Raw genomic sequence first — 25843 nt, 5'->3', positions numbered from 1 at the left:
GTTGTTCAGACTGGTCTCAATCTCCTGACCTCGTGATCCTCCCACCTCAGCCTTCCAAAGTGCTGGGATTACAGGCATGAGCCAGGCATCCAGCCATGTCAGTGGAGTTTTTAAAACAGGAAGTGACCAAAATCAAATTAATGTTTTAGGAGGATATCTCTGAGGCATCTGGAATTTGTATTAGAGAAGTCTAAGGACAAGCTCTAAAATGCCATTTTGATACATCTGTTTCAGAATTCTACAAAAATTCAAATTATACCCTAGAGTTGAGAACTATTGGAATAGTAAGAAGTCCACACTTACCTGCCCTTCAGACTAAAAGAGAAAAGCAGGAATCTAACTCTAGACTCTAAGCAAGAAAGTCCTGGACTACTGAGGCCAATGATTAGGAAGAAGAACTTCCAGTACATTTAACCCTTTATAACTTTTGTTGTTTGTTTTTTTTGTTTGTTTTTTTTTTTTTGAGACGGAGTCTTGCTCTGTCACCCAGGCTGGAGTGCAGTGGCCGGATCTCAGCTCACTGCAAGCTCCGCCTCCCGAGTTTACGCCATTCTCCTGCCTCAGCCTCCCGAGTAGCTGGGACTACAGGCGTCCGCCACCTCGCCCGGCTAGTTTTCTGTATTTTTTAGTAGAGACGGGGTTTCACCGTGTTAGCCAGGATGGTCTTGATCTCCTGACCTCGTGATCCGCCCATCTCAGCCTCCCAAAGTGCTGGGACTACAGGCTTGAGCCACCATACCTGGCCCATACTATAATTCTTCTATCCAGAAGACTTTTTTTCCTAAAAAAATAGAAATATTTAATCCAAGAACATTAAGCATACCAGTATCCTCAACAAGTATTGCTAATCACTGAAAGAATCACTCAAAATTATATGATTTAAATAAGCATGTGGTTGTAATTGTTCCATTTTTAATAATCCTTAACTTTCCTATAGATTTTTGGAAATACTTTCAGTAAACATTGAAGACTAGGGACCAAGGGTCATTGTGGGATTTTCTTTCTGTTTTCAGACGTGCCTTAAAGACATTAGCAGAGCACAGACGCATGGCTATCCAGAAAGACTGCAGCCCAAGATCATGTTACGTAAAGCAGAATGTCTGGTGGCCCTGGGGAGACTACAGGAGGCGAGCCAGACCATCGGTGATCTTGAAAGGAACTTCACGGCCACACCAACCCTAGCAGGTGTCCCCCGTCAGACTCTGCAGAGAAACCTCCATCATCTGAAAACGAAGCTACAGGAAAAGGAGAGTCCCACAGAAACCTTCCCAGCAACTCTGGCCAAAACCCTCGAGGATGTGGCGCTCAGGGGAGAGAATGAACGACTTTCCAACGCCTCATCATCCGTCGGCTTGTGCATAGATCCTTTAAAAGGTCGCTATCTCGTTGCCACGAAAGATATTCTCCCAGGAGAGCTCCTGGTGAAGGAGGATGCTTTTGTGAGTGTTCTCAACCCCGGAGAACTGCCACCACCGCATCACGGCCTAGACAGCCAATGGGACACCAGAGTCACCAATGGGGACCTCTATTGTCACCGATGTTTGAAGCACACTTTGGCCACAGTTCCGTGTGACGGATGCAGTTATGCCAAGTATTGCAGCCAGGAGTGTTTGCAGCAGGCCTGGGAGCTCTACCACAGGACAGAATGTCCTCTGGGGGGGCTGCTTCTCACACTGGGTGTCTTTTGCCACATTGCCCTGAGGTTGACTCTTGTGGTGGGAGTTGAGGATGTTCGCAAAATCGTAAAGAAGCTTTGTGTTAAGATTAGTAACAAGGACATCTGTTTACCAGAAAGCGACAATCAGGTCAAGACACTTAATTATGGCCGAGGAGAGAGTGAGAAAAATGGCAATATGGTTGAGACCCCGATTCCTGGATGTGATGCTAATGGGAAGTATGACAGTGATTATAATGCTGTTTTCAACCTTTTGCCCCATACTGAAAACCACAGCCCGGAGCACAAATTCCTCTGTGCCCTCTGTGTTTCTGTACTGTGCAGGCAGCTAGAAGCAGCCGGTTTACAGGCCGTCCCAACAGGTGTGAACTCCTCTCAGCCCACAGCAGCAGTGACACCTGAGTCGTGTCCCGACGTGACTATATGGGGAGTGGCAATGCTGAGACACATGTTACAGCTGCAGTGTAATGCTCAGGCGATAACCACCGTACAACACACAGGTAAGAGGGAGACTGACGCTCAGGCGATGACCACCATACAACACACAGGTAACAGGGAGACTGACGCTCAGGCGATGACCACCGTGCAACACACAGGTAAGAGGGAGATTGACGCTCAGGCGATGACCACCGTGCAACACACAGGTAAGTGGGCAGATCACAAGGTCCAGAGATGAAGACCATCCTGGCCAACATGGTGAAACCCCGTCTCTACTAAAAATAAAATTTAAAAAAATTAGCTGGGCATGGTGGTGCACACCTGTAGTCCCAGCTACTCGGGAGGCTGAGACAGGAGAATCACCTGAACCCGGGAGGCGGAGGTTGCAGTGAGCCGAGATCGCGCCGCTGCACTCCAGCCTGGTGACAGAGCAAGACTCCATCTCAAAAAAAAAAAAAAAAAAAAAAAAAAAATTATTTGATCCCGTTCTGCCCCAGTGTCTCATATGTAAAATGGGTAGTTTTATACCAGGTAACTTTACAGAGTTGTGTAAAGCTATGTTTGTAAAATTCTTTTTAAATTCTTTAAAAAGTTCATATTGCTGACAAAAAAATATTTTTTTTTTGAGACAGAGTCTTGCTCTCTCCCAGGCTGTAGTGCAGGGGTGCAATCTTGGCTCACTGCAACCTCCACCTCCCAGGTTCAAATGATTCGTATGCCTCAGCCTCCCAAGTAACTGAGATTACAGGCATACGCCACCACACCTGGCTAATTTTTTTGTGTTGTTAGTAGAGACGGGGTTTTGCTATGTTGGCCAGGTGGCACTTGAACTCCTGGCTTCGGGTGATCCAACTGCTTTGGCTTCCCAAAGTGCTGAGATTACAGGCATGAGCCACCTCACCCGGCCTTTTTTTTTTTTTTTTTTTTACTTTTTTAATTCCTTTTTTTTTTTTTAAATTATGCTTTAAGTTCTGGGATCACATGTGCACAAGCGATGCCGAGGTTTGTTATATGTATACTTGTGCCATGTTGCTGTGCTGCCCCATCAGCTTTCGTTGTTTGCATCAGGTATAACTCCGATGCAATCCCTCCCCTTCCCTCCCATGATAGGCCCCGGTGTGTGATGTTCCCCTTCCCGAGTCCAAGCGATCTCATTGTTCAGTTCCCACCTATGAGTGAGAACATGCGGTGTTTGGTTTTCTGTTCTTGTGATAGTTTGCTAAGAATGATGGTTTCCAGCTGCATCCATGTCCCTACAAAGGACACAAACTCATCCTTTTTTATGGCTGCATAGTATTCCATGGTGTATATGTGCTCACCCGGCCTTTTAAAATGTTTTTAATAGAGATGAGGACTTGCTGTGTGGCCCAGGCTGGTCTTGAACTCCTGGGCTCAAGCAGTCCTCCTGCCTCAGCCTCCCCAAGTGCTGGGATTACAGGTGTGAGTCACCGCACTCAACCTGAAATTTTTTGGTTATGAAGGAAAACTGTCTTAAACAGTAATAGCAAGTTTGTTATAAGGTACATACACAAAAGGCCTGACACAGTGGCTCACGCCTGTAATCCCAGCACTTTGGGAGGCCGAGGTGGGCCAGGTCACTTACTTGAGCTCAAGAGTTCGAGACTAGCCTGGGCAACATGACAGAATACAAAAATTAGCCGGGTACAGTGGTGTGCACCTGTAATCCCAGCTACTTGGGAGGCTGAGGCAGGAGAATTGCTTAAACCTGGGAGGCTGAGGCAGGAGAATCACTTCAGCCCAGGGGCAGAGGTTGCAGTGAGCCATGATCGCACCACTGCACTCCAGCCTGGGTGAAACCCTGTCTTAAGAAAAAAAAAAAAAATACATGCACAAGATTCCAGAGAAAGCTATATAGTTTCTCCTTAGGGAGGGCAGAAATAATAGTCAAACCAGACTGCAGAAAGAAGAGTCCCAGTAGTTGAGTAAGGTATCAAACTCTTTTTTTTCTTTTTTTTCTGAGATGGAGTGTTGCCCTATCACCCAGGCTGGAGTGCGGTGGCGCGATCTCAGCTCACTACAACCTTGTCTGCCGGATTCAAGCGATTCTCCTGCCCCAGCCTCCCGAGTAGCTGGGATTACAGTCATGCACCACCACGCCCAGCTAATTTTTGTATTTTTAGTAGAGATGGGGTTTTACCATGTTGACCAGTCTGGTCTCGAACTCCTGACCTCAGGTGATCCACCTGCCTCGACCTCCCAAAGTGCTGGGATTACAAGCGTGAGCCAGCACGCCCGGCCAGGTATCAGACCCTTAACTCACTCAGCTACTCTCTGTCTTCTTTTCCAATTGACAAAGATTTCCCATTTCTTCTAAATGGCCAAGAGACGAACCCAGCCCAGTGCAGCCTTCCACCCGACACTGTACCAGCAGCTGCCAGCCTACATATTGCCCGTCCTTTGATCAGGTGGCCAGACCTCAAGGGGCCACCTCTAAACACAGACCAGCCGGCTCAGCCCTGCTTTCCTGAACTGGAGACTACACATAACACTACTTAAGATAGATGGGGGCCGGGTGCGGTGGCTCGCACCTGTAATCCCAGCACTTTGGGAGGCTGAGGTGGGCGGATCACGAGGTCGGGAGATCGAGACCATCCTGGCTAACACCGTGAAACCCCGTCTCTACTGAAATATGAAAAATTAGGCCGGGCGCAGTGGCTCAAGCCTGTAATCCCAGCACTTTGGGAGGCCAAGACGGGCGAATCACGAGGTCAGGAGATCGAAACCATCCTGGCTAACACGATGAAACCCCGTCTCTACTAAAAACATACAAAAAAACTAGCCGGGCGAGGTGGCGGCGCCTTGTAGTCCCAGCTACTCGGGAGGCTGAGGCAGGAGAATGGCGTAAACCCGGGAGGCGGAGCTTGCAGTGAGCTGAGATCCGGCCACTGCACTCCAGCCTGGGCGACAGAGGAAGACTCCATCTCAAAAAAAAAAAAAGAAAAGAAAAATTAGCCGGGCGTGGTGGCGGCGCCTGTAGTCCCAGCTACTTGGGAGGCTGAGGCAGGAGAATGGCGTGAACCTGGGAGGCAGAGCTTGCAGTGAGCCGAGATCGCACCACCGCACTCCAGCCTGGGCGACAGAGGGAGACTCCGTCTCAAAAAAAAAAAATAGACGGGAAGCTTGGATGTGCCGAGAATCATGATCTAGCTTGACATCTCCAGTGTGACTGTACTGACAACAGATACAGCTATTATTAGAAAAACGGCATTTGCAGTCTTTCTATTTTATGATCTTCATTTTAGCAGAAAATCTTTTTTGACTCAATCCATTCATTATACTTTTCTTAATTTTTTTGATTAGCTCTCTTGAGAGAGAGGAAACCAGGTGTTAGCTAAACCGAGTTTTTATAGACAGATTAATATTAAATGTGGCTTCACTGAACTACACATGCTTAGCTCATTTGATCTTCTCACATCAGGTCATCTAGAATTTGTCAGCGTATTTTGATGTGCGTGTTTATGTTTAATTCAGCAGGCAGGTTATATGGAATATAGGTATCTCAGCAGACATGTTTTGGCCAAGATTCCCTTCCCCATCCTGAAGCACATGGAACATGTAAAAATAGGACTGGCCTGGTCCCGTGAAACTACTAAATCACATTTCAAGTTGGCCTGTGTTCTCCTCTGCCCTCCTTTGCTTCTTTGAGCCGTTGCTACCATCTAAAATACAGCTGTTGAGTGTTTTTCCAGAATTATGTTATCCTTTGGGTACACTCACTTGCATTTTCTAATATACTTATTTTGTTCTGTTTTTCTGAACATAAAAATATATGGGGCTTCCCGATTAAATGGCAGAAAGTTACCAACTCTTGATTCTATGTCTTGACTTTAAAATACTTAATATGGCCGGGTGCGGTGGCTCATACCTATTATCCCAGCACTTTGGGAGGCCGAGGCGGGCAGATCACGAGGTCAAGAGATAGAGACCATCCTGGCCAACGTGGTGAAACGCCATCTCTACTAAAAATACAAAAATTAGCTGGGCATGGTGGTGCACACCTGTAATCCCAGCTACTCGGGAGACTGAGGCAGGAAAATTGCTTGAACCTGGGAGGTGGAGGTTGCTGTGAGCCGAGATTGCGCCACTGCACTCCAGCCTGGTGACAGAGCGAGACTCCATCTCAAAAAAAAAAAAAAGAATACCTGAAGCCAGCCGCAGTGGCTCGCGCCTTTAATCCCAGCACTTTGGGCAGCTGAGGTGGGCAGATCGCTTGAGCTGAGGAATTTGAGACCATCCTGGGCAACATGGTGAAACCCCGTCTCTACTAGAAATACAAAAATTAGCCAGGCGCGGTGGCATGCACCTGTAGTCCCAGCTACTTGGGAGGCTGAGACAGGAGAATTGCTTGAACCCGGAAAGCAGAGGTTGCAGTGAGCCGAGATCACGCCACTGCAATCCTGCCTGGGTGTCAGAGAAAGACTCCGTCCAAAAAAAAAAAAAAAAAAAAAAAAGCCAGGCAGGCACTGTGGCTCACACCTGTAATCCCAATAGTTTAGGAATTGAGGAAGGAGGATCACTTGAAGCTACAAGTTTGAGATTAGTCTGGGAAACAGAGTGAGACCCCCATCTCTACAAAATGTAAAATAAAAAGGCTAGTCATGGTGGCATGCACCCGTAGTCCCAGCAACTCAGGAGGTTGGCCCGGGAGGATGGCTTGAGCCTGCGTTCAAGGCTGCAGTGAGCTATGACGGTGCCACTGGACCCCAGCCTGGGCGTCAGAGCAAGATCCCCTCTTGGGATTAAATTTTTTTAAAAAAGCCGGGCACAGTGGCTCAAGCCTGTAATCCCAGCACTTTGGGAGGCCGAGACAGGCGGATCATGAGGTCAGGAGATCAAGAACATCCTGGCTAACACAGTGAAACCCCGTCTCTACCAAAAGTACAAAAAATTAGCTGGGCGTGGTGGTGGCGCCTGTAGTCCCAGCTACTCAGGAGGCTGAGGCAGGAGAATGGCGTGATCCCGGGAGGCGGAGCTTGCAGTGAGCTGAGATCCGGCCACTACACTCCAGCCTGGGCGACAGAGCGAGACTCCGTCTCAAAAAAAAAAAAAAAAAGAGCCAGGCACGGGGGCCCACTCCTGTAATCCCACCATTTTGGAAGGCCGAGGTGGGAGAATTGCCTGAGTCCAGGAGTTCGAGACCAGCCTGGGCAACATGATGAGACCCTGTTTGTTAAAAAATAATAATAGGCCGGGCGCGGTGGCTCAAGCCTGTAATCCCAGCACTTTGGGAGGCCGAGGCGGGTGGATGACGAGGTCAGGAGATCGAGACTATCCTGGCTAACATGGTGAAACCGCGTCTCTACTAAAAATACAAAAAACTAGCCGGGCGTGGTGGCGGGCGCCTGTAGTCTCAGCTACTTGGGAGGCTGAGGCGGGAGAATGGCGTGAACCCAGGAGGTGGAGCTTGCAGTGAGCCGAGATCACGCCACTGCACTCCAGCCTGGGAGACACAACGAGACTCCGTCTCAAAAAACATAAATAAATAAATAAAAAATAATAATAATTTTTAAAAAAGGAAAAAAACAATTGCCTAAATTGTCCCAGAAGGAGGAAAGCACTTTAAAAAACCAGTAATTGTAGAAGAGTCAAGTTATCAAAATGTTTCCATAAAAATAAGCCAGATCCATTTGTTTCCATGTGAATTCTTTAAAACTTTTAAGGAACATATTTAGCCGTAATTCAAAAAAAGAAAAGAAACATCTCTCAAGAACAGACCAAAGCCAAGCACAGTGGCTCATGCCTGCAATCCCAGCACTTTGGGAGACTGAGGTGGGAGAATCGCTTGAGCCCAGGAGTTGGAGACCAGCCTAGGAAACACAGCAAGAGCCCATCTCTACAAAAAAGTGTAAAAATCAGTTGGGCGTGGTGGCACACGCCTGTGGTCGCAGCCACTCAGGCAGCCGAGGTGGGAAGATCCATAGAGCCAGGAAGTCAAGGCTGCAGTAAGCTATGATGGTGCCATTGCACTCTATCTTGGTTGACAGAGTGAGACCCTGTCTCAACAGCCCAGGCGCGGTGGCTCACACCTGTAATCCCAACACTTTGGGAGGCTGAGGCGGGCAGATCACCTGAGGTCAGGAGTTTGAGACCAGCCTGGCCAACATGGTGAAACCCCATCTCTACTTAAAATACAAAAATTAGCCGGGCGTGATGGCAGGTGCCTGTAATCCCACCTACTCGGGAGGCTGAGGCAGGAGAATTGCTTGAACCTGGAAGGTGGAGGTTGCAGTGAGCTGAGATCGCCCCACTGCTCGCCAGCCAGGGTGACAGAGGAAGTCTCTCTCTCTGTATAGATAGATAGATAGATAGGAGGCTGAGGCGGGAGGAACACTTGAGCCCTGGAGTTCGAGACCGGCCTGGACAACATAGCAAGACCCTACCACTGGGAACAACAACAAAAGAACAGCTCGTAGGCCGGGCGCGGTGGCTCATGCCTGTAATCCCAGCACTTTGGGAGGCCGAGGCGCGCGGATCACGAGGTCAGGAGATGGAGACCATCCTGGCTAACACGGTGAAACCCCGTCTCTACTAAAAATACACAAAATTAGCCGGGCGAGGTGGTAGTCACCTATAGTCCCAGCTGCTTAGGAGGCTGAGGCAGGAGACTGGTGTGAACCTGGGAGGCAGAGGTTGTAGTGAGCCAAGATTGCACCACTGCACTCTAGGCTGGGTGACAGAGTGAGACTCCATCTCCAAAAAAAAAAAAAAAATACAAAAATTAGCTGGGCATGGTGGCAGGTGCCTGTAGTCCCAGCTACTCAGGAGGCCAAGGCAGGAGAATCGCTTAAATCCGGGAGGCGGAGGTTGCAGTGAGCCGAGATCACACCACTGCACCCCAGCCTGGGCAACAAGAGTGAAACTTCGTCTCAAAAAAAAAAAACCACACTGAGAGGCAGAAGACCTAATCTCCTGAACCTCTGTGTATCTCAGTGTCGTCGTGGACATGACGAGATTGGATAAGCCTCAGAGCCTCTGGGGAAGGCCGTTTACAAACATGACCACAGTTTCTCCCATCCCTGTAAGTTGCCTCTTTGCAGCTTGACACTGCTGCTTCTCTTGTTAAAAAGTGGAGTTTTTTTTTCCCCTTCCCTTGAATCTGGGCTAGCTCTGTAACTTGCTTTGACCAATAGACAGAAGTGATGTTATGTAACTTTGGAGTCTAAGCCTTAATTGCCTCCACTGTCACCGTCTTGGAATGATACTGTAGCCCTGTGAACAAGCCTGGGCTGGCTGCCTTGAGGATAAAAGACCACCTGCCACAGGAATGCAGGCATGTGAGTAAGCCCCAGGCAAAACCAGCAGAAAAAAAATAATATTCAACTGAGCTGAGCCAAAACTGCTGGGGTACAGAATTGTGAACAAATGAAATTGTCATTTTTTTAACAACACCCCCCCCCAAAAAAAAACCCTCATAAACAAAAATTAAGATGTAAATGGACAAAATGAGGGAACATCTCTAGCAGCTATACAGCTCTTAAAATCAACGTTTAGAAATATGCATAGCGGCCAGGCACAGTGGCTCACACCTGTAATCCCAGCACTTTGGAAGGCTGAGGAGTTAAGAGACCACCCTGGGCAACATGGCTAAACTCCGTGTCTACAAAAATACAAAAATTAGCTGAGCGTGGTGGTGCACGCTTGTGGTCGCAGCTACTCGGGAGTCTGAGGTGGGAGGACAACTTGGGCCCAGGAGGTCAAGGCCACAGTGAGCTGAGGTCAGCCCATTGCACTACAGCCTGGGCAACGGAGTGAGACCCTGTCTAAAAAAAGCAAGGTAAAAATAAAAATGTGCATAATGATGAAAATGTAAAACCGGTCATGTTTGCCCAATCATGTAAATTTCCCCCCAAAAAAGCACTGAACTGTACCCGTAAGTGAATTTTATGGTAGACGGATTCTATCTCAGTACAGCTGTTAAAAGCACACATACGCAAGCACTGTATTGATAATGATACATAAAATCGGTCATGATTGATATTATTTATCGATAATGATAAATAAAATAGTGATAAATAAAAACGGTCACTCTCTAACCTCTCTCTAGTAATTAAAACCAGATCCTTTTGTGGGCCTATCACAGCAGCAAGTTATTTTATTGGTTTTGTTTTTGTTTTTTGAGACAGGGTCTCTGTTGCCCAGGCTGGAGTGCAGTGGCACGATCTCAGCTCACTGAAGCCTCGACCTCCAGGGTTCAAGTGCTCCTCCCTCCTCAGGCACCCAAGTAGCTAGGCTCAGGTGCGCACCACCACACCAGGCTAACTTTTGTATTTTTTGTAGAGACAGGGTTTTGCCACATTGCCCAGGCTGGTCTCAAACTCCTGAGCTCAAGTGATCCTCCTGCCTCGGCCTCCCAAAGTGCTGGGATTACAGGGGTGAGCCACCGCACCAGACCTGTATTTTTAATACTAAAATGCATTTTAGGTTAGGATTTAAAGACAACATGTTATATCTGCGTGATGGCATTGCAAGTGACTGTCATTTTCTCTGTAATGTTCAATTTTTTAAATTTTTCTCTGACTACCACGTATTCCTTTTGTAATTTCAATTAGTGGCTTTTTTTTTTTTTTTTTTTGACAGGGTCTCACTCTGTCACTTAGGCTGAAGTGCAGTGGGGCTATCATAGCTCACTGTAACCTCGAACTCCTGGGCTCAAGCAGTCCTCCCACCTCAGCCTCCCAAAGTGCTGGGATTACAGGCGTGAGCCACTGCACCCGGCCTTCTGTGACCATTTTTAAGGCACTTGATACATCTTGCAAAATTGCCCTCCAGGAAAGTTCCACTGTTACGCGCCCACCAGCAAGGTTCACTTTCATTTTTAAATTTCATCTCATTTTGTTTTAGTCTGCTCCTATTTCTAATCTTGTTATATCCCTTTTTATTATTTCTTTGGGGTTCCAATGCCTCCCAATTTAGTGTTCTCGTTGAATTTCATTAGCATCTGTTTCATTAGCAGTGCAGGCGAAGGATTAAAGTGTTAACTAGGATAGACTGACAAAAACCTATAAAAATGTATGTTATTATCTTTGCATAAATCCTATTTAATCAAAGTTCCCCAGAAACCTCGCACCAGGGCTTATCTCAAGGGACGGAACTGGCCGCTGATGATTTTTCTAGACCGTGGCATGTGGCTCTGTCTCAGTGGGAATGGTACATTCGTGATCTATCTGGATTCCTGTCATAACACGGTTTTACTGGGTTTCTGTGTCCTGTCACATCCCATCAATTCACTGCCCGTTGCTTTCACTCTTCAGCAACGAAGGATTTTTTTTTTTTTACTTTTTTTTTTTTTTGTTTTTTTATTTTTTTATTTTTTTTTTCTTTTTTTTTTTTTTTTTTTTTTTTTTGAGACGGAGTCTCGCTCTGTCACCCAGGCTGGAGTGCAGTGGCCGGATCTCAGCTCACTGCAAGCTCCACCTCCCGGGTTCACGCCATTCTCCTGCCTCAGCCTCCCGAGTAGCTGGGACTACAGGCGCCCGCCACCTCGCCCGGCTAAGTTTTTTTTGTATTTTTAGTAGAGACGGGGTTTCACTGTGTTAGCCAGGATGGTCTCGATCTCCTGACCTCGTGATCCGCCCGTCTCGGCCTCCCAAAGTGCTGGGATTACAGGCTTGAGCCACCGCGCCCGGCCTTTATTATTTTTTTCTTGAGACAGAGTCTTGCTCTGTCTCCCAGGCTGGAGTTCACTGGCGTGATCTCCACTCACTGCAAGCTCTGTCTCCCAGGTTCATGTCATTCTCCTGCCTCAGCCTCCCAAGTAGCTGGGACTACAGGGGCCCACCACCACGCTCGGCTAATTTTTTCTATTTTTAGTAGAGATGGGGTTTCACCATGTTGGCCAGGATGGTCTAGATCTCCTGACCTCATGATCCACCTGCCTCGGCCTCCCAAAGTGCTGGGATTACAGGTGTGAGCCACCGCGCCTGGCCGAAGGGGTCTATCTTTAGTTTGGGTCCTTGATTAGACACACACCCACAATTTTCTCATTATGTAAAATATATACCAAAGGATGTATATTCTTAAAGTATTGTGAATGAATCTTTTTTTCTTTACTTAAATCCCAGTTTAAATGCACTAGGGATGGCCAGGCACGGTGGCTTACACCTGTAATCCCAACACTTTGGGAGGCCAAGGCGGGTGGATCATGAGGTCAGGAGTTCGAGACCAGCCTGGCCAACATGGTGAAACCCCATCTCTACTAAAAACACAAAAATTAGCCGGTTGTGGTGGGCACTTGTAATCCCAGCTACTCGGGAGGCTAAGGCAGGAGAATCACTTGAACCCAGGAGGCGGAGGTTGCAGTGAGCCTAGATCATGCCACTGCATTCCAGCCTGGGGAACAGAGTGAGACTATGTCTCATAAATAAATAAATAAATAAAAATAAACACACTAGAGATATTAGCAAGGTACCCTTTTGGTATAGAATCACTCCCTCTTTGTTTTAATACAAAATGTCACAGATTAAATTTGGTTGATGAAGTACATACATATTCTCACTTTCTGTTATCTCTACTGATAGATGATTAATGCAAAATATTGAGTAATTTTAAAAAATCAATACTTAATTTTTTAGAAATAATTAGAGATTTAACTCTGACATAAATACCCACAGTTCCTGGGCCTACTTCTGTCAGAGGGTAATCTATAAATAATTCACAGAGCTGACATTACTCACTGTAGTGTGATCATTCTTTTCTGGAAAATTTTAGCAGCGGTTCTAACATAGATTGCCAGTTATCAGTAGTTGGCAATGCAAGTCCACTTTTAATTATGCACGTGCTGATTATTCAGACTACAAGTTGTCCATGCCCTGGCCGGCTCCTTCCTGCCACCTGCCTTTTAGCATTTTCACTGCTCATTAGCACATACACCAGAAGGTGGGCATTGAACAAGGCGGAGAAGAAGAAACAAAATCAGTGAAGCACTTCGGAGAAGCTCTGATGAGAGATTTTAATACAGTCTGTAGAATTATTAACTAGAATTGAGTCATTTGGATTCCCTGTGAAATGTATTTACTTGTTCTATTCTTGTTCTCCTTAGCAACAGATAGTAGACTTGCCTCCAGAGAGACAACATTATTCCTGTTATTCCTACATTTAGGGTTTTCCTTTATAAAACTTTTTTTTTTTTTTTTGGAGACAGAGCCTCACTCTGTCGCCCAGGCTGGAATGCTGCGGTGCGATCTTGGCTCACTGCAACCTTTGCCTCCCAGTTTCAAGTGATTCTCCAGCTTCAGCCTCCCGAGTAGCAGGGATTACTGGTGCACGCCACCATGCTCAGCTAAGTTTTTATATTCTTAGTAGAGACGAGGTTTGACCATGTTGGCCAGGCTTGTCTCAAACTCCTGACCTCAAGTGATCCGCCTGCCTCGTCCTCCCAAAGTGCTGGGATTACAGGCATGAGCCATGCACCCAGCCTATAAAACATTTTCATGTGATGGTTCATAATATTTTCTTTATCCATTACATTTATACCTAGACTATTTATTTCTTTGGTGAATTTTTTTGTTTTGTGAGACAGAATTTTGCTCTGTTACCCAGGCTGGAGTGCAGTGGTGTGATCTTGGCTCACTGCAACCTCTGCCTCCTGGATTCAAGCAATTCTTGTACCTCAGCCACCAGAGTAGCGGGGACTACAGGCGTATGCCACCATGCCCAGCTAATTTTTGTATTTTTAGTACAGACAGGGTTTTGCCATTTTGGCCAGGCTACTCTCAAACTTCTGACCTGAGGTGATCCGCCCAACTCTGCCTCCCAAAGTGCTGGGATTACAGGCATGAGCCACGGTGCCCACCCTGGTGAGTGGTTTTTTTGAGATTCCTGGCATGTGTTCGGTGATATCACAATTATTTGATGCTTTTTCCAGTTTTCCAGAAAACTGAATGTTTCCTCTTAGATACTAGTATCTTTTATCTTCCAACCTGTTTTGTTGGAAACATAATTTGCCTCGTGCTTAAACTGAGGCTACTGAACATACTTGAAGCATTTCTGTGTGCCCGAGATTATCTTTACTGTACATAGTCCTAGGGCAGATGGCTTTGACAGAAACCGGCACAGGTAGAGCCTCTGGCTGAGTGAAACGGCACAAGTGGACTTTTAAATGCTAATTAGCCACTATGTTTTCTTTTCTCAAATGAACAAACTTTTTCTTTCTTTTTTTTTTTTTTTGGACACAGGATCTCACTCTGTTGCCCAGGCTGGAGTGCAGTGGCGCGATCTCAGCTCACTGTAACCGCCACCTCCCGGGTTCAAGCAATTCTTCTGCCTCAGTGTCCCGAGTAGCTGGGACTACAGGCGCCCACCACCACACCCAGCTAAGTTTTTGTATTTTTAGTAGACACGGGGTTTCACCATGTTAGCCAGGATGGTCTCCATCTCCTGACCTTGTGATCCGCCTGTCTCAGCCTCCCAAAGTGCTGAGATTACAGGCGTGAGCCACTGCACCCGGCCAAAATGAACAGAATTTTAAAGTAAACTACTATGGGCTTGAAAAGACCAAAAAAGAAAAAGATAATAAATTTTACAAATATGGTAAAACTTTTTTTAAATATTTATTTTTTATTTATTTTTTTTATGTGTTTTTTTTTTTTTTTTTTTCCAGACGGGGCCTGCTGTCACCCAGGCTGGAGTGCAATTGTGCAATAATGGCTCACTGCAGCCTCACACTCCAGGGCTCAATTGATCCTCCCGCCTCAGCCTCCTGAGTAGCTGGGACTACAGATATGCACCACTATGGCTGGCTAATTTTTTTAATTTTTTTTTTTTTAGAGACCAAATCTAGCTGTGTTGTCCAGGCTGGCCGTGAACTCCTGGGCTCAAGCAATCCTTCTGCCTGAGCCTCGGGGTTGCAGGCAGGAGCCCCGGTGCCTGGCCTGCTTAAATATATAAAGTTCGGGTTAGTAACTAGGTCGCTTGTTCTATTAACCAGCCAAAGACCAGATAAACAAAAGCCTTTGGGCTCTAAAAGTCTTTGGGAAGTCACCTCGACAGGGGCTCTGGTTTCTGTGTTCTCCCTCAGGAACATCATGAAACTATCTAGAACGCTCCCTACTCTTCATTCTTTTTTTATTGCTTTTCTATAAGTTCTCATCTTTGGCTATTTCGTGGTGTAGAGACACAGTCGTTAGGTTCCAGGACTCCAGTGGACTTGGTGTGGTTCATCCACTTTGCTTCCTGGGGACTGGAGCTTGCCATGAGTCATGTTCCATCTGATTTACATTGGATCCGGCTGTGGCGTCATGACTCACACGGGCTGCAGGCCTAGCTGCCTGGCTCATCTTCTGAGGCATAGACGGTGGGGCCAGGGCTCATGTCCTGACACCTTTTTCCTTCTTTCCTCTTGCCCTGTCAGGATCTAAAGGGAGCATCGTTACTGACAGCAGGCAGGTGCGCCTTGCCACAGGCATCTTCCCTGTTATCAGCCTCCTGAACCACTCCTGCAGCCCCAACACCAGCGTGTCCTTCATTAGCACTGTCGCCACCATCCGGGCATCACAGCGGATTGGAAAGGGGCAAGAGATTCTCCACTGCTATGGTGAGCCATCCCTCCGCACTGCTGTCCCGCCCTTCTCCAACAGAAAAGGACGGGTGGATGCAAGTCAGCAAGCCCCCGGGCATGTGACTTCACCTGTCTACTGTCTGCTTCCTGGAAGAGGCAGAGAACACTTAGGCCTAAAACAAGGAAGGGAGGAAGGAAGGAAGGGAGGGAGGGAGGAAGGAAGGGAGGAAGGGAGGAAGGAAGGAAGGGCCTTCGTATGAGGGCTCTCTTGTGGCTAAACTATGTCTTGCTCTGTTTAATCACTATGTATTTCCTGTTCTGAAAATGGGCTAGGAACAACTTCTTGGCTTCTCTTTCTTCCTGTCTCAGCAACTTGGAAGCTTATTTTAGTATCCAGTTCCACAAATGTCTGAGTAAAGGCTAGCTGTCACATGATAAGTAATTGTCCAGACCCTCCGCTAAGCTGAAGGTTTTTAAGTCGTGTTTGACTCTCTCTTGCTTTCAATATTGGCTGAGGGTGATCTCCCTCCAGGGCCTCACAAGAGCCGGATGGGGGTTGCCGAAAGGCAGCAGAAGCTGAGGTCTCAGTATTTCTTTGACTGCACCTGTCCAGCTTGTCAGACTGAGGCACACAGGATGGCTGCAGGTCCCAGGTGGAAAGCATTCTGTTGCAACAGTTGCAGAGCGCCCATGCAGGTAATTCTCTCCTCTCCCCTCTACTTTTCCCGAAGGTCAGTTTTCCAGCCCGAGGGTGATCAGTGTTTGGGAGGAAGCCACCTCCATTGTAGCCAGTCATCCTCCATTGTAGCCAGTCAGCCGCATACACTGCTTCCCCTCCACAGAAACTACAGGGAAAGGTTCCGTTTAATGTTTCTCTTATAAAGGACAGAAAATCCCTTCTGAACTGGTGTGGGGGAGACTGGGAATCTATTTGCTCAAGTAAGTCATTGAAAAGTCCCAGGATAGCCGGGCACGGTGGCTCAAGCCTGTAATCCCAGCACTTTGGGAGGCCGAGGCGGGTGGATCATGAGGTCAGGAGATCGAGACTATCCTGGCTAACATGGTGAAACCCCGTCTCTACTAAAAATACAAAAAACTAGTCGGGCGTGGTAGCAGGCGCCTGTAGTCTCAGCTACTTGGGAGGCTGAGGCGGGAGAATGGCGTGAACCCGGGAGGCGGAGCTTGCAGTGAGCCGAGATCACACCACTGCACTCCAGCCTGGGAGACACAGCGAGACTCCGTCTCAAAAAAAAACAAAAAAAAAAAAACAAAAAAAATGTCCCAGGATAGGCCAGGCACAGTGACACTTGCCTATTATCCCAGCACTTTGGGAGGCTGAGGTGGGGAGATCACTTGGAGGCCAGGAGTTCAAGACCAGCCTGGGCAACATAGCAAGACCCTGTCTCTACCAAAAAAAATTTCAAGAAAAAAATTCCAGGATAAGTCTACTTAAGGTACAGCTTGATCCAGGGGCTTTCTGTCCAGCCCTCTCAGCTTCATTTTCTCCGTGGTGGCCCGTCCTACACAGACTTGCCTGTAATGGTGCAGGAGAGCTGCCAGCAGCCTGCGGACCTCCTGCCAAGGAGGATAAGAGCACACGCTGCTCTAACAGCAGCCTGGGCAAAGACGCTACTGAGTTTCATTGACCCGAGAACTGTGGCGACATAGTTTTCCTCCAGCCATATGGGCCAGAGAAAGGAGCTATATGTGAGCCACATGCCACACCCTCAGCTGTAGGGCACCAGCCGTGGGACTGAGGGTGAGAGGGATCCTCATGAGAAACTGGGTTGCTGTTGCCAAATGAGAAAATAGATAGTGGCTCAAGCCTGTAATCCCAGCACTTTGGGAGGCCAAGACGGGCGGATCACGAGGTCAGGAGATCGAGACCATCCTGGCTAACACGGTGAAACCCCGTCTCTACTAAAAAATACAAAAAAACTAGCCGGGCGAGGTGGCGGGCGCCTGTAGTCCCAGCTACTCGGGAGGCTGAGGCAGGAGAATAGCATGAACCCGGGAGGCGGAGCTTGCAGTGAGCTGAGATCCGGCCACTGCACTCCAGCCTGGGCAACAGAGCCAGACTCCATCTCAAAAAAAAAAAAAAGAAAGAAAATAGATATTGGCCTTTGAAACACAGCACATATCCACCTCAGAGGATTTCCCCTCTGCCAGAGGTGCCGTATTCTTCTTAGGAGAGTCGTGAGTGAAACGCAGAGCTGGTTGTGTAGAAAGCTAAACTTACAGACCCGAGGTCAAATGTAGGGCGATCATACCTAGCACCTTTTTCTATTGGTTTTCTTTTTTTTTTTTTTTTTTTTTCCTGTGATGGGGTCTCACCCTATCACCCAGGCTGGAGTGCAGTGACACGATCTCCACTTCCCACAGCCTCAACCTCCCAGATTCAAGCAATTCTCCTGCCTCAGCCTCCCCAGTAGCTGGGATTACAGGCATACGCCACCACGCCCAGCTAAGTTTTGTATTTTTAGTAGAGATGGGTTGGCCGTGTTCTCCATGTTGACTAGGCTGGTCTCAATCTCCTGGCCTCAAGAGACCCACCCGCCTCGGCCTCCCAAAGCACTGGGATTACAGGCGTGAGCCACCGCGCCCGGCCTTTCTATTGGTTTTCTTTTTTTTTTTTTTGGTGAGACGGAGTGTTGCTCTGTCGCCCAGGCTGGAGTGCAGTGGCCGGATCTCAGCTCACTGCAAGCTCCGCCTCCCGGATTCATGCCATTTTCTGACCTCAGCCTCCTGAGTAGCTGGGATTACAGGCACCTGCGACCACCACGCCCAGCTAATTTTTTGTATTTTTAGTAGAGACGGGGTTCACTGTGTTAGCCAGGATGGTCTCGATCTCCTGACCTCATGATCCACCCACCTCGGCATCCCAAAGTGCTGGGATTACAGGCGTGAGCCACCGCGCCCGGCCTTTCTATTGGTTTTCTTAGGACTTTTTCATAACCACTAGAAATGTTCGTCATCTAAAGTCCTGGCCCCAAAAAGCGACGAGAGGGGCTATAGAAATGGAAAGAAATGGTGCACTATCCCCGTTCTGTTCCAAGAATGAAACCTCAGGTGGGATCAGCTCCTGCCTTCATTGGAACTGCCACCATCAAACCAAATTCTATCAGGCTTTGGTCGTGATCTGTTATTACAGGCGTCTCTTTCCTCCATGAGGTAAGAAACTGTGGAGCAATCCTATAATGTAAGCACAGGCAATGTTGATAACCGACCCTGGCATTGGAATAAAGAGGAAACTGACTTCCACAGGGAGATGGCGTGCTGCGCTGTGGCAACAGATCTTGTGCAGAATCCGTCGTCAGCAGAGACCACCTAGTCTCTCGGTTACAGGACCTTCAGCAGCAGGTCGGAGTGGCCCAGAAGCTTCTCAGAGATGGGGAACTAGGTGAGACTGGCTCCCCGCTTTGGTCCTCCAGCCCCTTCCCTTTTATTCATTCTGATACCATTTTGGACTCAAGGATACTCAGTACTGATGGAAGAATCGAATGTCATTATCCCCATGCCAGCCACAAGATGGCTATATAGGCCAGTGAGACCAAACCCTGACCAGCCCTGTTACTGTGGGGCCCTTGAAAAGGGGCCAGGTGATTTCGGCTGTTGTTTTCTTCTGCATCCGATTGCTAAGTTGAAGTACCCCTGCCAGCAAACGGGTCATCACTGACATCCGTGAGCTTTGTGCAGTTCCAGAAGTTCAGTGTCATTTATTTTAATTCCAGGGCCTAGCAACGTAACTTCCTAGAAGGGTGGTTCTGCCCTCCTCAGAGCTGGTCTGTGCTGCGGAGCAGTGGGGCGAGAGCCCAGCTGATAGGAGTGTCTTGCTCTTTTCAGAAGGAGAGTTGTGGAGCTCCCCATCGCCCTTGAAAACCCTGCCTTAGAGCTTGACGTCATGGGATTGTGTTTACCCTGCTTTATGAAAGTTGACCTTTAGCTTAGATTTCAGGGTCAAGAGAAGTCATGGTCGTACGTGGAAGGTAGAGTTGGTCGAGTTGGCAAGTTGATGTTGAAAACCCAGGGTAAATGTGGGAAGGCCTCCCCTAGCGCCTCTCTCCACTGACAGAGAAAACATAAGAGAACAGCAGCTTTATTGGAACAGACACTGTGGGTTGGTGACAACCCAGGGAGGCCGAGGGGAATGTCCACATTCAGCCCAGCTGATTCAGAGAATTTGAGACCTGGGTTCTCATTCCTAGGACTGGGCTTATGTCTGTAGTGAGGCCTCTTTCCTCTGAATTGACAGAGCGAGCCGTTCAGCTGCTGTCGAGGTGCCAGCGTGATGCCGAGAGCTTCCTGTGGGCAGAACACGCCATGGTGGGAGCGATCGCGGACGGCCTGGCCCGGGCCTGTGCTGCCTTAGGTACGGCGTCGGCCTTCATGTTCTGTGTCAGGAATGGTCTGCTGTGGGTGTTTCATTGTGGCCCCGGCCTTGTCTGCCTGGTTACCCCCACTCTGTAAACGGACGCCGCTCCCCCTCTCATTCCGTTTTCTCACCCCAAAAATGTGCATCCGCAGTTGACTGTGGTTCTTTTCTGGAACAAGACTTTTCTCTTCTCACAGGGGACTGGCAAAAGTCAGCCACCCACCTACAGAAGAGTCTCCGCGTGGTGGAGGTTCGCCACGGGCCGTCCAGCATTGAAATGGGCCATGAGCTCTTCAAACTGGCCCAGATCTTCTTCAATGGGTGAGTCCTCTTCCCACCTCACAGGGCACACACTGTTCTTTTCCTAGGCTCTTCTGGGTATTACTTTTTTTCTATGGTGTTTTTAAAAGCATGTTGAAACTTCTTTATTTCCTCTTTAGGAGAGAGCTTTGCCTTCTGTTTTTCTAACAAACTTAACGCTTTAGAATTTCCTCCCGGGAGGCGGAGCTTGCAGCCAGCCGAGATCGCGCCACTGCACTCCAGCCTGGGTGACAGAGCAAGACTCTGTCTCAAAAAAAAAAAAGAATTTCCTCCTGGCAGATATGGGGAAAGCTCTTAGATCTCAAGTGAATTTCCCAGAGAGAACTTGGCCAGGCAGCCCCACCCACCCTCCAGGATAGTGTTCCTTCCCGTTTCTCTCGGGTTCATCACAGCCCCCTTGGCTGTCTCATTCCCAGCACTCTCAACTCCAGGCTCTCTGCCTTCTCCCTCCTCTGCATCCTGTTCCTTGTAAAGCATTTGCTTGAACCAGGGAATCAGGGCTGATTTTACCCCCAGACAACATGTGGCGCTGCCTGGAGACTTTTTTTTTTTTTTTTTTTTTTTGAGAAGGGGTCTTGCTGTCTTGCCCAGGCTGGAGTGCAGTGGCACGGTCACAGCTCACCGCTTCCTCAAACTCCTGGGCTCAGGCGATCTCTGGAGACGTTTTTGATTGTCATGACTTGGAAGGGGGGGTGCTACTGGCATCTAGTGGAAAGAGGCCAGAGGTGCTGCTAAGCATCCTGCCGTGTACAGGACAGTGCACCCCACCAGCCCCAGCAAAGAAGGATTCAGCCCACAGTGTCAATAGTATCAGGGTTGAGAAACCCTGCTTTGTTGTTGTTGCTGTTATTTTTTGAGATGGAGTTTCACTCTTGTTGCCCAGGCTGGAGTGCAGCGGCACAATCTCGGCTCAACACAACCTCCGCCTCCCAGATTCAAGTGATACTCCTGCCTCAGCCTCCCAAGTAGCTGAATTAGAGGCATGCACCACCACGCCTGGCTAATTTTTTATATATATATATTTTTTTTTCTTTTTTTTTTTTTTTTTTTTTTTTTGAGACGAGTCTCAGCTTCTGTCACCCAGGCTGGAGCTGCAGTGGCCCATTCAGCCTCACTGCAAGCTCCACCTCCCGGTTCCCGCCATTCTCCTGCCCCTCAGCCTCCCGAGTAGCTGGGGACTATAGGCGCTACACTGCCTGCTAGTTTTTGTATTTTTAGTAGAGACGGGTTTCACTGTGTTTACAGGATGGTCTCGATCTCCTGACCTCATGATCCGCCGAGATGATCCGCCTGCCTCGGGCCTCCTGTGCGTTGGGATTACAGGCTTGAGCCACCGAGCCCAAGCATATTTTTAACAGAGACAGGGTTTCTCCATGTTGGTCAGGCTGGTCTCGAACTCCCAACCTCAAGCGATCCACCTGCCTCAGCCCCCCAATGTGCTGGGATTATAGGCGTGAGCCACTGCGCCCAGCTTTTGTTTTTTTTTTTTTAATCCTCTGTTCTAAGCAGAGGAACCTGCTTTGAAGGTTAAAAGGAAAGAACAGCACACTGATACGCTAATGCCAAATCCGCTTTTGTACTGAGACCATTTAGGGCCCAATTTCAGGATTTCTGGGTGGAACACCTCCAACCTTGGTAAAGCTGCCCTTGGTGTACATTGCTATGAGAAAGTGTTTAAAGATTCAACCTCGGTGGCTCACGCCTGTCATCCCAGCACTTTGGGAGGCCGAGGCGGGTGGTCACGAGGTCAGGAGATCGAGACCATCCTGGCTAACACGGTGAAACCCGCCTCTACTAAAAATACAAAAAACTAGCCAGGCGAGGTGGTAGGCGCTTCTGTCAGCCCCAGCTACTCGGGAGGCTGAGGCAGAATGGCGAAACCCGGGAGGCAGAGCTTGCAGTGAGCTGAGATCCGCCACTGCACTCCAGCCTGGCGATGGTGGTGAGGAGAGACCTGGGCTCCAAAAAGGTTCAACCTAAGGCTATGAATGGTGAGTGGGCCGACACCCAAGACACAGAGTACATTCTGGTTTGGTCAGAGCGAGGGAAAAGGGCTGCAGAGTTGAAATGCATATCAGCCCTGGGTGATGGTCATCACTTGTAATGAACACTGCTGGCCGGGCGAGTGGCTCAGCTCGCAACCCCGCAGCAGCCCTAGAGGCCCGTGACGGGTGGATCACGAGGTCAGGAGATCGAGACCATCCTGGCTAACACGGGGTGAAACCCTGCCTCTACTAAAAATACAAAAACTAGCCGGGCGCAGGTGGCAGGCGCCTGTAGTCCCAGCTACTCGGGAGGCTGGGAGGCAGGTCGCATGGAACCTGAGGTATTTCAGAAAGTGAGCTGATCCGCCATGCACACTCCAGCAAGGAGGAGACTCCGGCCTCAAAAAAAAAAAATAAAAAAAATAATAAAATAAAATAAATGAACACTGCTGTGTAAAACCTGTGGTCATTACCAGATGAATACTTTGAGGTCGAAAGTGTGGTGGTATGACACTTCTGTAATCCCAGCTACTCAGGAGTTTGGCAGGGCGTTCACTTGAACCCGGGAGGCGAGGCTGGGTGAGCCAAGATCACACCACTACCTGGGCTTGGCTAAGAGGAAACTCCGCCTCAAAGAAAAAACACTTTGAGATTTGCCTCTGTCTCAGGATCCTGGAGTCTATACTGTCTTTATAACTTTTTCTCACATTCTGCTTTGCAGCGTGCCTGGTGACAGTGTCTTACTGCCCGGGACTGTAAGATCCTTGATGACAGAAATGATCTTATATTCTTCACGGTGTGTGAGTAGGCCTCACGAACATTTGCCTCCCTAATCAGTGAACTAACTCCTCTTACCTCCCTGCCCAGGCTTCAGGCACCAAGCCCTGAGCACACAGATGTTGAGGAGGCACTCTGTCACTGCACTGTGGCCTGCGGGACGAGTGAAATGCAGGAGCTCCTGAAGATGCAAATCCGCCACACCCTACCACCCACCCTGTGTAAGGTCTTCAGTTTAGGGTCCCAAGGATTTTGGACCCACAGGAAAGAGCCCGTGGAACACAAGGTAAAGAGGTTATGGCCGGCGGGAAAAGGCAGCTCACACCCGTCATCCCAGCACTTTGGGAGGCCAAGGTGGCTGATCACGCAGGTCAGGAGATCGAGACCATCCTATTAACACGCAAGGAAACCCCGGCTCTACCTGAAAATACAAAAATCCAGCCGGGCGAGGTGGCGGTTTCTGTAGTCCCAGATACTCGAGGCTGAGGCAGAATGGTGGGAACCTGGGAGGCAGAGCTTGCAGGAGGGAGATCAAGGCCACTGCACTCCAGCCTGGGCTGCATAGAGCTGGTGACTCCGCCTGAAAAAAAAAAAGAGGTTTTGTTTGCCAGCCGGGCACAGCGCTCACGGCGCAGTCCCGGCTGACTCTCGGGAGGCTGAGGCGGGCGGATCACAAGGTCAGGAGTTCAAGACCAGACTGGCCAACATGGTGAAACCCTGTCTTTACTAAAAATACACAAAAACTAGCCGGGCTTAGGTGGCGGTGCCTGTAGTCCCAGCTACTCGGGAGGCTGAGGCAGGAGAATGGCATGAACCCAGGAGGCGGAGGTTGCGGTGAGCTGAGATCGCGCCACTGCATTCCAACGCGGATGACAGTGTGAGACTCCATGTCAAAAAAAAAATAAGAGGGTCTGCTGCTGGGTGCGGGTTCTGCGGACCAGGTGTGGGTTCTGTGTAGGTTCTGCAGGCCCGGTGTAGAGGCTTACATCTGTGATCCCAGTACTGTGAGAGGCTGAGGTGGGTGACTCACGCCTGTAATCCTAGTACGTTGAGTTGGCCGGGTGTGGAGGCACATGCCTGTAATCCCAGTACTTTGAGACACTGAGGTGGGAGGATCGCTTGAGCCCAGGAGTTCAAAACCAGCCTGGGCAATATAGTGAGACCGTATCGCTACAAAAAAAATTTTTTTTAATTCACCAAGCATGGTGGCACATGCCTGTAGTCCCACCTACTCGAGAAGCTGAGATAGGATCACCTGAGCCTGGTAGACTGAGGCTACAGTGAGCCAAGATTGCACTATTGCACTCCAGCCTGCGTGACAGAGTAAGACCCTGTCTCAAACAAAACTAAACTAAACAGGTTCTGTTGCTGCTGAGCTTTCAACAGGAGACGGGACTTTCCCAACAGTCCCAAGCCTGGGATACGAGGGCTGGGGGGACTCAGAAACCATTGCAGTCAGAGAGACACCTATTTTGGTGGATATTTCTTGAAATGGTTAAGTGGCCTCCAATACAAACTCCCAGTTCCCAGAAAAGACTTAAAACTAGTATCTGGAGAGTCCAAGTCCTTTCAAAGGGTTTCAGCTGATCTGCAGGCATCTGGAGGTTAGCCTGGGGTTTTGGCTGGATTCCACCTCACTCGATGATGATAGTCTGTTTCCCTGGAACATTCCTGTGGTTTTAGTAGTAATGAGATGTGTGCACCACTCCAGTGGGAGCTGAAACTCTTAGTAGTTACACTGTAATTGAAAAATAATGTAAAACAAGGAATCAGTAAGGCAGCTTACCTCCAGAGACACCGGGTTCCACTTCACGGCATCCAGCTTCCCCGAATCCTTTGTGACAATCGGTGGAGTGAATATGGAGCCATTGTATTGAGCAGTTTCCTCCAGGGATGGCGGCTCTCAGTGTGTTTCCTGCCAGTTTTCCAGTCCTTATTCCCTGCCCTTCATTCTGTACTCTTGGCAGAGTCACTAACCAAACACTAATAAAATCAAACTTGTAGTAAAGACTTTATAACACACATGCCTCCTTCTAAGTTTTTTTTTGTTGTTGTTGTTGTTGTCTTTGAGACGGAGTTTTGCTCTTGTTGCCCAGGCTGGAGTGCAATGGCGTAATCTCGGTTCACCGCAACCTCCACCTCCCAGGTTCAAGCAATTCTCCTGCTTCACCCTCCCAAGTAGCTGGGATTACAGGCATGTGCCACCACGCCCGGCTAATTTTGTATTTTTAGTAGAGACAGGGTTTCTCCATGTTTGCCAGGTTGGTCTCGAACTCCCAACCTCAGGTGATTCAGCCTCTCAAAGTGCTGGGATTACAGGTGTTGAGCCCGGCCTTTTTTTTTTTTTTTTTTTTTTTTTGAGACAGAATCTCTGTCACCCAGGCTAGAGTACAGTGGCACAATCTTGGCTCACTGCAACCTCCACCTCCCGGGTTCAAACGATCCTCCTGCCTCAGCCTCCCTAGCAGCAGAGATTACAGGCATGCGCCACCACACCCAGCTAATCTTGTATTTTTAGTGAAGACAGGGTTTCTCCATGTTGGCCGGGCTGGTCTTGAGCTCCTGACCTCAGGTGTGCCATCTGCCTTGGCCTCCCACGGTGCTGGGATTCCAGGTGTGAGCCACCATGCCCGGCCCTGAGTTCTTCTCTTTGTTGTCAAACCTAAAAAGAATCCTTTTCTCTACCAGACCTCTCCAAGCTGGCGAGTCAAATACAGACCGTATGAGAACCGGGGGCGGCAGGGGATTCGTTGCTGTTT

The 25843-nt window shown here is 48.6% G+C and overlaps 1 protein-coding gene across 6 annotated transcripts in view; it reads left to right on the top strand.

Moving 5' to 3' along the window:
• The window catches only part of SMYD4 (SET and MYND domain containing 4), a 43292-nt gene extending 22072 nt beyond the window's left edge, over nucleotides 1–21220 (top strand). For 5 of the 6 annotated variants that reach the window (XM_031657260.1, XM_031657257.1, XM_031657258.1 and 2 more), the window contains 6 exons: nucleotides 1014–2175; nucleotides 15483–15665; nucleotides 16162–16325; nucleotides 18894–19029; nucleotides 19882–19998; nucleotides 20199–20326. In XM_031657260.1, coding sequence (XP_031513120.1) covers nucleotides 1014–2175; nucleotides 15483–15665; nucleotides 16162–16325; nucleotides 18894–19029; nucleotides 19882–19998; nucleotides 20199–20326 — 1890 coding nt within the window. Of the gene's footprint in view, nucleotides 1–1013; nucleotides 2176–15482; nucleotides 15666–16161; nucleotides 16326–18893; nucleotides 19030–19881; nucleotides 19999–20198 lie in introns of all 6 variants that reach the window. The other variant, XM_031657256.1, reaches the window with a different exon arrangement.
• The last annotated feature ends 4623 nt before the right edge of the window (nucleotides 21221–25843 follow it).

The sequence above is a fragment of the Papio anubis genome, chromosome 17 (genome assembly GCF_008728515.1).
Source record: "Papio anubis isolate 15944 chromosome 17, Panubis1.0, whole genome shotgun sequence".
In the NCBI taxonomy this organism is placed as follows: Eukaryota; Metazoa; Chordata; class Mammalia; order Primates; family Cercopithecidae; genus Papio; species Papio anubis.
The sequence above is the reverse complement of the archived record's forward strand: the minus strand, read 5'-3'. Positions and strand labels throughout refer to the sequence as shown.